The 14,773-nt window shown below is 55.8% G+C and overlaps 1 protein-coding gene across 4 annotated transcripts in view; it reads left to right on the top strand.

The window, feature by feature from the left end:
• Nucleotides 1–14,773, top strand: part of GRIK5 (glutamate ionotropic receptor kainate type subunit 5) — a 51,885-nt gene that overhangs the window by 18,620 nt on the left and 18,492 nt on the right. For 3 of the 4 annotated variants that reach the window (XM_059150985.1, XM_059150983.1, XM_059150986.1), the window contains 2 exons: nt 787–990; nt 14,517–14,633. In XM_059150985.1, the coding sequence (XP_059006968.1) occupies nt 787–990; nt 14,517–14,633 (321 nt within the window). The remainder of the gene's footprint in view (nt 1–786; nt 991–14,516; nt 14,634–14,773) is intronic. The other variant, XM_059150984.1, reaches the window with a different exon arrangement.

The following is a 14,773-nucleotide window of genomic DNA, read 5'->3' as shown; positions in this document are numbered from 1 at the left end:
GACATTTTGCAAAACAGCCGAGGATTCCAGAATTCTTGACGTCAGGCCATCTGGCATCTCGGGCCTGCTTCCCTCACAGTGATGTCGGCTGGCTCTTGATCCTGGTGGGGCAGACCCTGTGATCCCTTGCTAGTTCATCAAGTTAGTTCAGGGGGTCGGTACTGATCGTGTGGACAAGAGGGGCACCTGGCTGGCTCGGTCAGTAGAATATGTGACTCTTGATCCCGGGGTTGTGAGTTCAAGCCCCGTGTTGGGTATATTGATATCTTAAAAAAGAAAAAAAAAGAAAAGTGAAGTGGAGCAGAAGGGAAAATAATCAGGGTCTGCTGCCTTTTGGTCCCTAAGGGTAAGGGCTCTTTTGAGGAACAAAGTCTATTTAAATACACATATGCGTGCGTAGGACTTGCGTTGCAAAGTAAAATGTATCTCTTACTATGATCATGGTCAGAAATTTGAAAGCCCCTCTTCCAGTTTGGCATAATCTCCTTCCAGTGTGATTCACTCTTAGGTTACTCGCCTCCCTGGTAAGCATTTGAGCATCAAGTTGGCCGGCAGAGCTGAACACCGCTCCCTGTGATCTGCAGGGAGGGGGCGGCGTCCCGAGACAACAGCCGGCAGCTTCCAGGCCTAACCCCGCTTTGAGCATCTTCAGGCCAGGAACAGGTGCCCTGACTCTGTCCCTCTCGGAGGCAGATTCCTGATATGGCGGCCCCGGCCAGGGCTCCAGGCTCTTTAAGCAGTCCCTAGCTGCTCAGTCTCTGACCTCTCTTCTCTGCTGCTTCCCAGGAGAACCCATACGTCATGCGCCGGCCGAACTTCCAGGCCCTGTCTGGGAATGAGCGTTTCGAGGGCTTCTGTGTGGACATGCTGCGTGAGCTAGCTGAGCTCCTGCGCTTCCGTTACCGCCTGCGGCTGGTGGAGGATGGGCTGTACGGGGCGCCTGAGCCCAACGGCTCCTGGACAGGCATGGTCGGCGAGCTCATCAACCGGGTACGGCTGGGCCAGGTCTGGGCAAGGGGCTGTGGCCTGGGTGGGTGTGGGGAGGCCGGCCGGCAAGCAGCCAGTGGCGAATCCACCAGCCGGGCCTAGGACAGCAGGTACTCTGTGTTCCTCTGCCTGGTGAATGCCACGGGGCCAGCATGGCCAGGCAGAGGGTGGAGAGGCCTCATCTCCTGGGTCCTGCTTTGCCACATGCTCCCCTAGCATCCCTTGGCTCCACTGGTGCTCAGGCATTGTCTGGGTGAACGAAAAAGACACGGAGTTAGAATCAGACAGAGACTGTAGAGGTAGAAAGAGGCTTCTTGCCGGAGGGAGGCCTGGATGGGGAAGATAGGGACGGCGCCCTATGGCTGGTGCCCGCCACTTGGACCTGGCCTGTTGCAGATGCATCGAGGCTGCCTGTTGTACTCACAAGTCCACTCACTCAGAAAGTGTTTATTGAGCACTGTCTGTGTGCCTTGCACCATGCTGGGCCTAGGATAGAGTGGTGAGCACAGGGGATCCGGACCGTGCTCTCGAAAGGTTAGGGTGTCTTTAGGAAGCCGGAGAGCAAATGACCACGAGATAACCCTCAGGGCTGTGATGGGGGAGACTGCGAGGGGGGACCCAGAGGAGGCTCCTGACCCAGCTGGTCCAGGGAGGACTTCCCAGGAGAGGACACCCCAAACAGATTCCCAAAGGGTATGAAGGAGTCAGCAAAGTGAAGGGGGTATGGGAGCAGGGGAATGTGTTCAGAGCAGAGGAAATGGCATTTATAGAAGGGGAGTCAGGGTGAGACAGAGTGGGGTGCCCTGGAAGGGCCCTGAGTGTGGGTGGGATTTGGATGAGGGGGAGGAGGGAGAGAGGCAGGGGTGTGGGAGGTGGGAGGTGAGGGTGGCGTGGAAAACGTATTTTGGAATCAGACCAGTCTGGGTTTGAATGCTCAGGTGAGTCGTTTCTCTTTCCTTCACTTGTCTTTTTCCCTCCCTGGGATGGGGATAATGGCGCCTCTCAGGTCTGTCCTGAGGGTTTCCGGGAACAGGACAGCACCACCCATGCTGCTAGTCAGAGGCAGGAGATCTCAATGTGTGATCCCTCTTTTTATTCCAGGCAGGAGAGACCATGTGGGTGAGGGCCTGGAGCCAGGGCTGTGCCGGGGAGACATGCCGGCCCCAGCCAGCCAGGGAAGGTGTGCAGAGTAGGGACGGATGGCCATGAACAGTCAGGGAAGCCTGGACATTGGACTTGGCTGAGGGCATGAGGGATCCTCACCCTCATGTCTCTTCCAACCCAGAATTCAGTGCATCCAAGTCCCTAAATGTCACTGGGGTAGACTTGAGAAGGCCACTTTACGTGACAAGGGCATTTATTCCTTAGGGCACTGATTTTCAAGAGCTATTTTGACTGCAGAACCACCCCCCCCTCCCCCCCAGTTGAAGGCACCCTCAGAAGCCGGGACAAAGCAGAATAGCTGTGGTGGGGGCAGGGCTGGGAGGGTGTCCCTGGGGTCCTGGTGGCTAGGCCCTCTCCCACCCCACCCCACGAGCAGGCCCGAGGCACTGCCTTGCCGCTGCTGGCCTGTTTGGAAGCTTCTGTCCCGGGTGGGTTCTCGAAGGGCCCGCAGCCAGAATCCAAGAAGGCAGACAGCATGCAGAGCTGGCGGCCCAGCACCCCCACCCCCCGACTTCCATTTCTACATCCTGGTCCTCAGCCATGTGGGCTCAGAGCGTTCTTCAGGGTCCCCAGAAATAGGCAGGCGGCAGGAGAGTAGCCCCCAGCCCGAGTCCCTGTAGTTTCTTCATCAACAAATAGGTAGGTAATAGTCCTCTTTGCAGCTGCATGACCTTGGGGAAGCGCCTCAGGCCTGCCCTGCAGTAGGGGCGGGAGATTTGGAAGATTCCAAGTGGTGTCTGAGGGTGGTGTCTGGGGCTAGAACAGCACAGAGGCCCTGAGCTTTCCGGATGCGCGGGCTTGTCCTTGTGATCCTGAGCCCTGTTGGTATCTTGGCTCTGCTGCCTACTAGCTGTGTGACCTTCGGCGTGTTCCTTAACCTCTCTTCGATGTTTCTTCAACAGTAAAATTGGAGAGATAATGGTAACTAGTACACACCACGGTCTTGAGCGTGAAACGAGTTCTTCCCAGGGCTTAGAACAGGTGCCTGGCAGGTTGTGGGAGCTGCAAGCATGTACTCCACTCACGTTCTTATTAATGTTATTTTGACTGGCTCGGCCAGCACCCGCATACATTCGTGGTTCTGTGTGTTCTCCAGCCGGCTAGCATTCACTGAGGGCCTACTGTATACTAGGCGCTGTGCTACTCCCTGGGAGATACAATAGCCAGGCCTGGCCTTGCTCTAAATGAGCCTGGCTGTCAGCAGGGGGCTCATGGCTAGCCGCCAAAGGTCTCAAGCTGGCTTGTGAGGAAACAATCACTCTGGGTGGGGGTGGGGTTGGGGGTCAGGATGACCTGCAGGGAGGTAGGGGGATGACAAGGATGGAGACGGGGGAGGCTGAGAGTGCCAGGTCTTGGTGACGGCCTGGGGCGGGGAACTCTAGAGAAAGGACAGAGCCTCTCCGTTGCTCGGGCAGCTGGCTGATGGCGATGACATTTAGGGAGAGAACACTGGAGGAGGAGAGATCTGGGAGCGCGAAGGATGGGTGGGGCTTGGCCCTGCAGAGGCTCAGCTGCTGCCTGCCGAGGGATGGCCATGGACACGGAGCTTTCTGCAGGTCCTGGCTGTGACCTCCTGGGTGGCTGCAGCAGCAGCTGCCTTTGTCATCACCACCCTCCATGCCAGAGGCTTTTCAAGTGTTACTTAAAGGACCTCCCACTGCTGCCCTGGGGCTCAGAGGCAGAGGGACTTGCCCCCCTCACCATGGGTCTGCAGCCAGGGGGTCTGACCCAGGGCCTTTCCCAGACCCCTAGCAGGGACTCAGGGAGCCTGGGGTAGACAGGAGGATGCGTTCACCCCATGCCAGGGCCGTGCCCAAGCGTTTTGAACCATGTGAACGCCGCCCCACAAAGAGGGCCTGGTTTTAGCCCAGTTTTCTCTAATGGTGAGTGAGACACCAAGGCATCATGTCCAGGCCACACTGCTAGCGACCAGCAGAGCCAGGGCCGGCCCCATCAGGCTGGTCCAGAGCTGACGAGTGACTCCAGATGGAAGCCAGCCCAGGGCGCCAGAGTCTCCCCAGTCACCCCACCAGTTCCCAGGCCAGTCTCTAATCATCATCCATTTAGTCCACCCAGTGGCCGCTGCAGGAATTGGCCTGCTCTCTGTCCTGTCTGTGTGACTTCAGGCTCCCGCCCCTCTCCCAGCCTCCTCACTGGCCTCTTGGCCTCACGACTTTCTCCATTATGCTGGGTCCTCCAGTAGGATCCTCTACATTGCAAGTCTGACCTGTCATTCATGGGCTGTCGCCAGAGTGCCTCCCCTCCACCCCTCACCTCCCCGCCCCCAGGATAAAAATCTGTGCCCTCCGGCCCTGCCCTCAAGGACAAAGCAGCTGTCTTGGGGTGTTCTGGGGAAGCAGACTCTGAGTGCAGATTAGCAGGCAGGAGGCCTCCTTGGAAACCAGCCCTGGGAGGGCAGGAAGAAGTGGGCCGGGCAGAGGAAGGAGCAGTGTTGCTATGTAGCTCTGATTGAGCCTCAGCTATCCCCCAGGCATCTCTGGGGCTGAGGTTGGGGGGGGGGGCAGGACTTTATACGCCCCCCAACCTGTGATTGGTGGGGGGCGTCCTTAGGGAGGCTCTTCTGCCCACCGAGCTGAGAGCTGAGGGCCCTGAGCCACCAGCACGCTCGGCAGCCGGGGCCATCAGTGCCGGATCCCGAGGGAGAGTCTAAGCGGCCTGTGCCATGGTCTGATAGTCACTAGCTCATTCGGGATCAGGCAGGGCTGGCTTCAGCTGCCTGCATTACCATGTGGTCCCCACAGACCAGGTCCCCTCTCTGGACTGGGGGTCCCCTCTTGAAGTGGAGATGATATTACCTCCATCACAGAGCTTTGGGGCGAGGGGTAGGTGAGGGAGAGTACGAGGTCCTAGAGTGGAGCCTGTTTCACAGGGGACCTTGCGGGGTAAAGAGCTGGGATATTCTTTTCTTTTATTTTCTTTTTTGTTACGACTTTATTTATTTATTTGACAGAGATCACAAGTAGGCAAAGAGGCAGGCAGAGAGAGAGGAGGAAGCAGGCGCTCTGCTGAGCAGAGAGCCCGATGCGGGGCTCGTTCCCAGGACCCTGAGATCATGACCTGAGCTGAAGGCAGAGGCTTTAACCCACTGAGCCACCCAGGCGCCCCTGGGATGTTATTTTCACTGTGTGTGAAGCCAGTGGGAGGGTTTAGGCAGGGAATGTGCCATGAGCTAATTGGCTTTCTCTCTTTTTTAATTGAGGTCAAGTTCATATAACATAAAACGAATCATTTTAAAGTGTATATCTCAGGGTCAGGCAGCCTATTCATGGTCACCTCTACCTCATGCTAAAAACATTTTCGTGAGCCCCAGAGAAATCCCCATACCCGTGCAGCAGTCAGCTCCCATTCCCCTATACCCCGGCCCCTGGCAACCACCAGACTCCTATCTGCCACCACCAGTCTCTCCATCTCCATGGATTTACTTATTCTAGGTATTTCTTATAAATGGCATCACCTGCTATGTGGCTGTCTACGTGTGGCTGCTTTCACTTGGCATCACATGTCCATGTGGAAGCGTGGATCAGTTACCACCTTTTCTAGGGCTGAATAATGTTCCACGGTATGGAAGTATGACCTTGATTAATTTTTAATTCATTTAAAAGTGATTACTCTGGCTGCTCTCTTGAGAAATCACCGTAGTGAGGCAAAAGCAGAAACAGGATTCTCCGTTTAGAAGTCTGTCGGAAGGTCCAGGAGACAGAAGACAGGGGCTGATACTCTGGCGGTGGCTGTGTCAGAGGTGCTCAAGAGGGAGACAGGAATCAGGGGTGACTGCGGTGTGTGGCCTGAGCAGCTGGGTGGGTGGCAAGGCCAGATCCCGCCCTGGGGAGGACGTGGGAGGTGCACTTTGGGGGGCTTGGGGAAAGAGGGGTTGTCTCTGGGCAGGGATTGCTTGAGGTGATGATCCAAAACTCCAGAGGAGAAATATGGATTTCATCGTGCAGCTGAGGATGAATTATTATTATTTTTTAAATATTTTTTTATTTATTTGACATACAGAGATCACAAGTAGGCAGAGAGGCGGGCAGAGAGGGGGACCCTGGGATCATGACCTGAGCCGAAGGCAGAGGCTTTAACCCACTGAGCCACCCAGGTGCCCCGAGGATGAATTATTTAACACATCCCCTATCTGGGTGGTTTCCTGTGTTTGCCAGTGTAGACACGGTCACCGTGCCCTGGGCCTGTGGATTGGCGGGCATGTTCCCGAAGGAGAAACTCCTAACCGCAAAAGCCCCGGGTCAGAGAACGTGAATGTTTTTTAAGCAGAGAGAGACTGCCACATGGACGCTCAGAAAGGTTCCGCCAATTTATATTCCCACCAAAAGTGCACGAGAATGTCACATTTCCCACACTCTTGCCAACAAGAGGTATTATCAATCTTTAAACAAACAAACAAACAAACAAACAACAAAACACCTCTGCCCAAAGGCCAAAAATAAGAGCTTATCGTTCCCACCTAAATAGAACGTTACCTGGCTGCGGATACTCATCCCCGAGCAGTCAGACTGTTATTCACGGACGCATGGTTTTGTACTTTGTTGTTTCCAGGCATTTTTTATTTGTTTGTGCCGTTATAAACAACCATAAGCAGACATCTTCGTGCACTAAAGCTTTGCCTGCGCTGTAGCTGATCGGACCGGTTCTGCAGATAGAGTAACGAGGTCACGGAGGAGGACCCTCTATGACTTTTGTTATGCGGCCTCAAACAACTTTCCAGAAAACTTGCAGTGGGTCCTGTGCAGGCTCCTTCTCACACAGAAGGTTTTTGGTTGGCTTTTATTTATTTTTTTAAATTTTTAAAAATTTTATTTATTTATTTGACAGAGAGAGATCACAAGCAGGCAGAGAGGCAGGCAGAGAGAGAGAGGAGGAAGCAGGCTCCCTGCTGAGCAGAGAGCCTGATGCGGGTCTCCATCCCAGGACCCTGACACCATGACCCAAGCCAAAGGCAGAGGCTTAACCCACTGAGCCACCCAGGCACCCCTTGGTTAGCTTTTAGAAATTGAGATACCTGTCCCCCGCCCCCCAGTCATTTTTACAGATGGCAGAGCACTTTGATTTTTTCTGTTCTGCCTAGTGGACCACAGTGGGCCTGGTCAGGTGATGGACAGAGTCTGAGTCCGAGTTCAGCTTGGAATGGCCCTGACAGGTCCACAGACCCACCCTGAGTTTTCCCATGTCCCACTTGTATACTTGGAAGAGACCTTCATGGCCCACAAATCAGGGCCCTTATGGTCAAAGAACCAAGCGGAAGCTCCTAGAATTGCCCGTCTTTCTCAGGATAGGAACCCCAAAGCAGTTCTACATCCTTTGGGGGAATCACAGAGATCGGTGCTGTCATGCACGGCTTGAAGGAAGCAGAGGTAATGACTTCATCCCTAGTCAGCTGGCCGGTTCGGCCCGTGCAGAAGGCAGATGGATTTTGGCCGATGACTGGGGATTATTGTCAACGGAGTCCAGGCGGTGACTCCAACTGCAGTTGCTGGCCCAAATGAAGTGTCTCTCCTGGAGCACGTCAACACAACCTTGGCAGCTGGCATGAGCTGTTGACCTGGCAGACGTGGTTCTCTCCAGCCTGCTTTCTGAGGCCTACCAGAAGCCTTCCGTCTCGCCTCGGGGTGACTTCCATTTCCTCGCCTTCCGTCGTCATCTAGGCTGTGGAGGGCTTGATCTGGACAGTGTCACTGATCGGATCTTGTGAGCAGGAAGTCACATTTAAGGGGTTTGGCAGTAAAGCCGCCCACTTTCCGCCGGTCAGGGTCCAAGTGGACATGAAAACAACACCAGCTACCAGAACGGAATCACATCAGCTACTTGGACAGAGCGCATTTGATACAAAGAACTGTTACCTAGAGGTCGAGTGGTTAAATACGGGACTGAAAGCGCAGAAAGCAAAGGAAGGGACCCTGGAGTAAGGGGTGCAGGAAACAGCCACCTTCCTGAGGCCTTGGGACGGGGAAAGAGCTGGAAAGGTGAAAACTCAGAAACCCAGACAAGAGGCCTCACGGAGCTGAAACTCAGGCGTCTGAGGAGGGGCCGCTGCGTGTGTGGTACCGGTGACGTGTGGTGGGGCTCAGGGATTTGGAAGTAAGTTGTGTGCCTGCTTCAGGCCACTTACCAAACTCCCCACATGGCTTTTCACTCTGAGGGAGGCCCGGAGCACACCAAGGCGCTGTGACAGATCACAGCCGATCTGCCTCCTGGGCCCGATGACCCAGCAGATCCTGGGATACACAGAGTGCAGGTGGCAAACAGACAGAGGCACCCGGGGGGTGACTCACGGCGCAGACCTCTGGGGTTTGAGAGCAGATGGTGCCGTCTTCTGAGGCTCACTGTTTTCCTGAGAAAATGCTCATTGCCGGGTCCTCCCGGAGACTGAGCAGTGAGGGCCGCTGTGGCCTGAGCGCTCCTGCAGCCTGGCTGTTGTCCTCTCTGTGTGAGTCAGGGTCCTGTCGGGAGACAAGGCATGCGGTATGTTTGAATGAAGAGCTGTTACCATTACCATGGTAACGAAGAGGGTAAAAGTTGAACTCCAACGCAGGGATCAGCGAACTTTTTCTGGAAAGGGCCTGATGTTATTTTCGACCTTTGGGCCATACTGTCACCACGCTGCAACTTTGTTGTTGGATGGAAAACAGTCGTAGGCGATACCTAAACAAGAAGCCAAGAGTGTGTTCCAATAAAACTTTATTCACAAAATCGGGCACTGGACTTGGCCCGAGGGTTGTAGTTTCCACACTCTCACTCCCAGCTCTCACGGAGGTGGCAAGGTAGGAACTGAACTGGGGGCTTCCCTAGTTCTAAAGGAACAGAGAGAGGAGCAGAAACCACTGGAAACTGGCTTCTGGAAGCTGGGGGGCACGGGTTTCCCCGGGTGGGGTGGGGGTGGGACTCGGACTCGGTGAGGCCGGTTCTGCAAGTGCAGGGAAGCCACAAACTGGATTCATCTGCTGCCCCAGGACAAAGGCTGCAGCAGAGCAAGCCTTCACCTTCCTGCCGCCTTGCAGCGTCCCGCTGGCACCCCCTACTGGCAGAATCTGACAGGGAGCTCGTGGCAAAGCAGAACCAGGGTTTGCGCAGAGCTGGGGTAGAGTTTGGGGCCAGGGGAGACTCGCGAGCACGTTGGCTGACTTTTCGGGATTGAGACAGCCTCCCCGCCCCATCGTTTCTGTTTGTTTGTTTTTTTAAAGATTTTATTTATTTATTTGACAGATCACAAGTAGGCAGAGGCAGGCAGAGAGAGGAGGAAGCCGGCTCCCACGGAGCAGAGAGCCCGATGCAGGGCTCGATCCCAGGACCCTGGAATCATGACCTGTGCCCAAAGCAGAGGCTTTAACCCACTGAGCCACCCAGGTGCCCCTCCGCCCCATCTTTTCTACAGATGGCTCAGCATTTGGATTTTTCCTGATTTCATTCCAGAGATTAGATGTCAGCGTCCCCTTGTGGAGGGAAATCTTCTGTAAGAAATAGGGGACTCCACTAGGAAATTTAGGGTGTGGAGGGGGAGGTGGAAGGAGAGTTCCAAAGGCTCTAAGAGGACCTTACCAGAGTTTGCAGGGTTTAAGGATGTGTTTGTCCTCTTCGGAACAAAGTCCAAATCTGACCACTTCTTTTCACCATTACCCAGCTGCCCCCCCTCCCAAGTACTTCCATGGACTTCATTTGGTCCCCAAGACCCCTGCTTTCACTCTTGCCCCTGTGGTGTGTTCTCATGGTGGCCAGATCATCTCCCCCCCTGCTCACACCTTGCGATGTGGTGTCCTGTGTTGTCCTGGGAGTAGAACCCAGCCGCCTTCCCTTCCTTCACGTTTGTCCCCCAGACCTCCCTGCAGCAGGGAGTGTGTCCAAACTAGCGTCTTCCAGCAATCTCGAGTCCTTTGCCCTGCTTTATTTTTCTTCATAGCGCTTGTTGCCACCCACCATTTCATGTTCATCTTCACTGCTGGATCCAAAGCTAGAACCGTGCTTGGTCGGGGGTCGGTATTCCCAAGTATTTGTTAAGTAGGAGGGGATGCAGGACAAGGTGGTGGGTGTTTTAGCATGTTTGTGCTTCTGTAACAGAATGCCGCAGACTGGGTGGGGGGCCTGCTGAACCACAGAAATCTATTTCTCACTGTTCTGGAGACGGAGGACGTCCAAGATCAAGGTGCCGGCAGATTTGGTGTCTGGTGAGGGGCCTCTTCCTGGTTCACAGGCAGCCGTCTTGCTGTGCTGAATGTGGTGGAGGATGGTTCTGCTTTCTGGATGGAATGGGACAAGCGCACTAAATCCGTTCATGAGCTTCTGTCCTCATGACCTCCTCCTCACCTCCCAAGGCCAGCCTCCTAACACCATCACATTGGGGGAGCAGACACGTTCGTGATGTGGCAGGTGGTGGACGCTGGGCGGCATGGGCCTCAAGGGGCTGGGGGAGGAGTACGGGGACAGCGGAAGGAGAGTGGGCGTTGTTGCCAGCTTTAAGCAGGGCTGCTGTGACCCAGGCTGTAGTTTCTGGGGCCCCTTGGGTGGCTGGCTGAGCTTTCCAGTCCTGAGACATGGTGGTAGGGGCAGGAGCAGGGCTGTGAAGTTGGAGGAAGCGATGGATTCCAGAAGTGTTTGGGGGAAGAATCAGGAGAGCGCGCAGATAGAAGCGGTGAGGGGTGGAGAGATGTCAAGGACGATATTGGGGGGAGGGGGGGCTTCTGCCTGCGATGAGCCCGGGGACAGGGTGGGGGCTTCTGCCTGCGATGAGCCCGGGGACAGGGTGGGGGCTTCTGCCTGCGATGAGCCGGGGACAGGGTGGGGGCTGAGTTTCCTGGCTGTATGTTGATGAGAATTTCAAGGACCCATTGTTCCCTCTAGTCACATGCAAAGCACCTGGGACCTGGACCCTGTCCTCCAATGCCGATGCCGCTGGCCTGGGTAGGGACAGTGGACTGGTGAAACCCTGAGAGGGGGACCAGTTCTGAACCACAGGGTCAGCTATAAGCCAGGAGCTTATCTCCACTCTGCTTCCGTTTCTTCACGTGCGAAATGGGAAGAATGGTTCCCTGACAGGGCTGCTCTGGGGACAACGTGAGCTACTCTGGGTGGAGGGAGCCCTGAAACAGTGGCCACAGGGTGCGTGCTGTGTGAGGGTGAGCCTCTGGGCCCAGGCGTTTCCGTGAAGCATGGGGAAGGAGAGCGTTGTCTGTCTGGGTCACTCTGGAGGCCCCTGGAGGAGGGGGGCACGTTCCTCATTCCCTGGGGCAGACACGGTGCCTCCAGCCTGCCCTGCTTCTGCGGGTTCCACTGTGGAGGCAGAGATGCAAACAGATGTTTTCCAAACTGAGCTAAAGGCTGTGGTAGATCCAAGGGCATTGAGCCTGGGAAGGTCTAGAGAAGGTGCCACAGAGGAGGGAGGGTTCAGGGGACCCTGTCGGGGTGGGTGGGATCCAGTTCTGTGCAGAGTGGGGGGCTCCATGCAAAGGCAGTGTTCGCTGAGGTGGAGGGTGGAAAGCAGCTGAGTGAGACGGGGTGAGAGGCTCAGGAGTATGGTGGGGAATGGTGGCAGCCTTGGGGGCTGCTCAGAGAGGCCAGGCTTGGTCAAAATCCAGCAGTGTTTGTTGGGAACCCCTGTGTAGGTTCTGGGGTGCACCTCTAACCAGATGGACAAGGAACTGGTAGTTTAGTAGGAAAGCTAGTCCATGAATAAGCAAACAGGCAGGGTCATCTCCAGTAGTGCAAAGCAGGATATAAAATGGGGTAATGGGTAATATGAGAGAGAAGACCCTGTAAGTGGGGTCTGGAGGCTGCTGTGGAGAGGGCTGAAGGAGGGAAATGTGAGCTATATCTTGAATGGTGAGGCAGAGCTCTGGAGGAGCACATGCAAAGGCCCTGAGGTAAGGAATGAGCCTTCTGTATCAAAGAACAAAAGGCAGCCACTGTGGCTGGAGCCGAGTGGGTGAGGGGAAAGGCATGAGGCGAGGCCAGCAGGTGGTGGGTCTCAGATCACCAGGGCCTCTTGGCCATGAAAGGGATTTGTTGCAGGTTGTAGTGCAAAGCCACCCAGGGCTTTCAAGCAGGGGACCTTCCATTTGGACTATGGGGTTCTGAGTGATGGTTGGGGGGCTGGTGAGGTAGCTGGTGTGGTTATGAGGAGAGCAACTCTGATGGTCAGGGCCTGGACGGGGTGGGGGAATGGACAGGAGTGGACAGATCTGAGGTGCATTTTAGCAGTAGAGTCTCTGCTCTTGCTGCTGGAGGAGAGGTAGAGAATTTGGGAAAGGAAAGAAGTGGGTTTGGCCTAGATATTGGCCTGAGACGAGCTGCCCAGAGTGGGTGAGGAGGCCAGGGAGCAGAGCAAGAGATGGAGAAGAAGGGTACTGGGAGCGCTTTGGGGAGGAAGAGGGCCCCTGGAGCCTGACCTAGGGACAAACAGCCCCCTCCTGATCCCCATCTGCAAAGCTGCTGCCTCCTGTTTTCTGAAGGGGAGACTCGGGCCCCTAGGAAGGGCCTTCCCGGGGTGCACCTCCTGTGGGTGCATCAAAGTCATAGTGCATCAATACAAAGTCATGTATTAGCTGACATCATTCCTGGCAGTTCACATATTAGTCATAAGAGTGGTGAGTGTGTAAGAGGCAAGAAGCTCCTTATTCTCACTCTCCAGGAATTCCAAAGGGTGTGCCTCCCCCACCCCGATCCAGCTGTGTTTTGGGCCCCTGACACAGTTTGCCACCTCTGCATTCTGCCCTGGGACTGGAGCCATGTCCCTCACCCCATGGTAGCTGTTTGACCTGGGCCCCACTTGCGTCCACACCCGTGTTACCTCGTATGAGGTAACCGCCGCTTCTGTGAGTGTGTGTCCCCCCTGGGCCGGTGAGCTGGGCCCTCTATTCTTATTTCAGCCCTATGGGTCTCTGCTTGAATTTGGAGTCAATTCTGGGGTCCAGTGGAGGTGTGGGGGATAGTCTATATGCCTGGAAGGGGTGTCCTGGGAGCCGGGTCCCAACGCCGGGGAAGTGCTGTGTGAGACATCTCACCCAACCCCGTCCCCATTTTGCAGATGAGCAAACTGAGGCCCAGAGACATGGAAGTCCCTGCCTGAGGTCACCTAGAGAACCCAGGGCAGAGCCGGGGCTCCTCATTCCCACACCGGGCCCTTTCTAGTGCCCTGCCTGCTTTGTCATGTATGTACACATTGAGGGCCATGTGTGCCTTGAGGGAACACCCCTCCCCTGTGTGTCTCCACTGCTCCCTACGCTGTGTCGAGGGCACAACTCTGTCTGCCTCTGCCCATGCTGCTAGTATATCACTGGGCCAGCCTGTATCTCAGCCCGTGTGTGTGGATGTGGCGTGGTGTGCACACATCAGTCGTGGCATATGCGTGACCCGACGCTGCTCACGTGTGCCGAGTGCAGTGGGAAGGGTGTGCGAAGTGCTGGCTTTTTCCCAGTCTTCTGTCCAGCCCACAGCTAAAGGCCGGCTAAGTCCCCTCGAGCTAGAGTGAAATGATCCTTCTGGATAAGGGATTCTGGGTATGTCCACCAGACACTAATGTGAGCCATTCTCTCTGTTCCACCCCTCCGGCTCCCCACCCTTGCCACCTCAGACCTGGACCCCAGGCACTCCTCTCCGCCTTGAGACCATTTGCAGCTCCCCCTGAGGTCATTCTGTTGGTTGAGCTGGGCGCCGGTCCGGTCTTGGGGGTGCCTTGATGCACACATGTAGGTCACCTGTGCTAGCCGATGGCGGGAGAGTCGAGGTCCCATCTCTGTGTTAAGGGCCCCCAGCTGCTGCCTTTGCTGACCAGTGTCTTTGCCTCTCTGAGATTCAGTTTCTCCATCTGTAAAACGGGGCTAATAGTGGCCTTCCCGGAGATGTTGGAAGGAGGACTCAAGGTAATCCATAGAAAGTGTTACCTAGCATGGACCCTGGCGCAAAGTCAGCGCGTAGTGAATGTTCCATGTCATGAGCCGTAGAGACAGAAGAGGAAACCAAGGCCTGAAGAGAAACCTGAGTGGGTCAGTGTCCTGGGATCTCAGTGCCCATGTCACATTCTCCCCAGGACCTGGTGATGGGGATGTGGGAGCTAAGAGGGTCTATGGTGGTTTTTTAAGGCAGGGCCTTCACAGTGAACTTGACAGGATGAAGAGGAGCGGCTGGGCAGGGAAGGGGCCGCAAGAGCCTGTCCCAGAGACGTGAGATAACAGGGGTCCAATTCTGGGCCCCAGATGCCGTTCTGGAGCGAGTGCGTGCTCCTGGCCCCTTCAGTCCCTCTCCTTTCTCTTTGCTGGCCTCTCGGGAACTCTCTCTGTGCATATCTCCCTAACTGCCCGTCTGTCTCCCTGGCCCACCCCTCTGCCCCCCCCTTGCTTCCCCTCCAGCAGAAGGCGGACCTGGCTGTGGCTGCATTCACCATCACAGCGGAGCGGGAGAAGGTCATCGACTTCTCCAAACCCTTCATGACCCTGGGGATCAGCATCCTCTACCGAGTGCACATGGTACGGCTCCCCGGACAGGTGGAGGCTGTGGGACAGGGGGCTGGCGGTGGGGCAGGGGGCTGGCGGTGGGGCCGACGCCTGTGCCCCCAAGGGAAGCAGAGGCTGAGGGCTGGACCCTGAGGGGCCACTCGGGCTCATGG

This window comes from Mustela lutreola, chromosome 16 (genome assembly GCF_030435805.1).
Source record: "Mustela lutreola isolate mMusLut2 chromosome 16, mMusLut2.pri, whole genome shotgun sequence".
Taxonomy (NCBI): domain Eukaryota; kingdom Metazoa; phylum Chordata; class Mammalia; order Carnivora; family Mustelidae; genus Mustela; species Mustela lutreola.
This window is presented reverse-complemented; position numbering and strand designations above follow the sequence as displayed.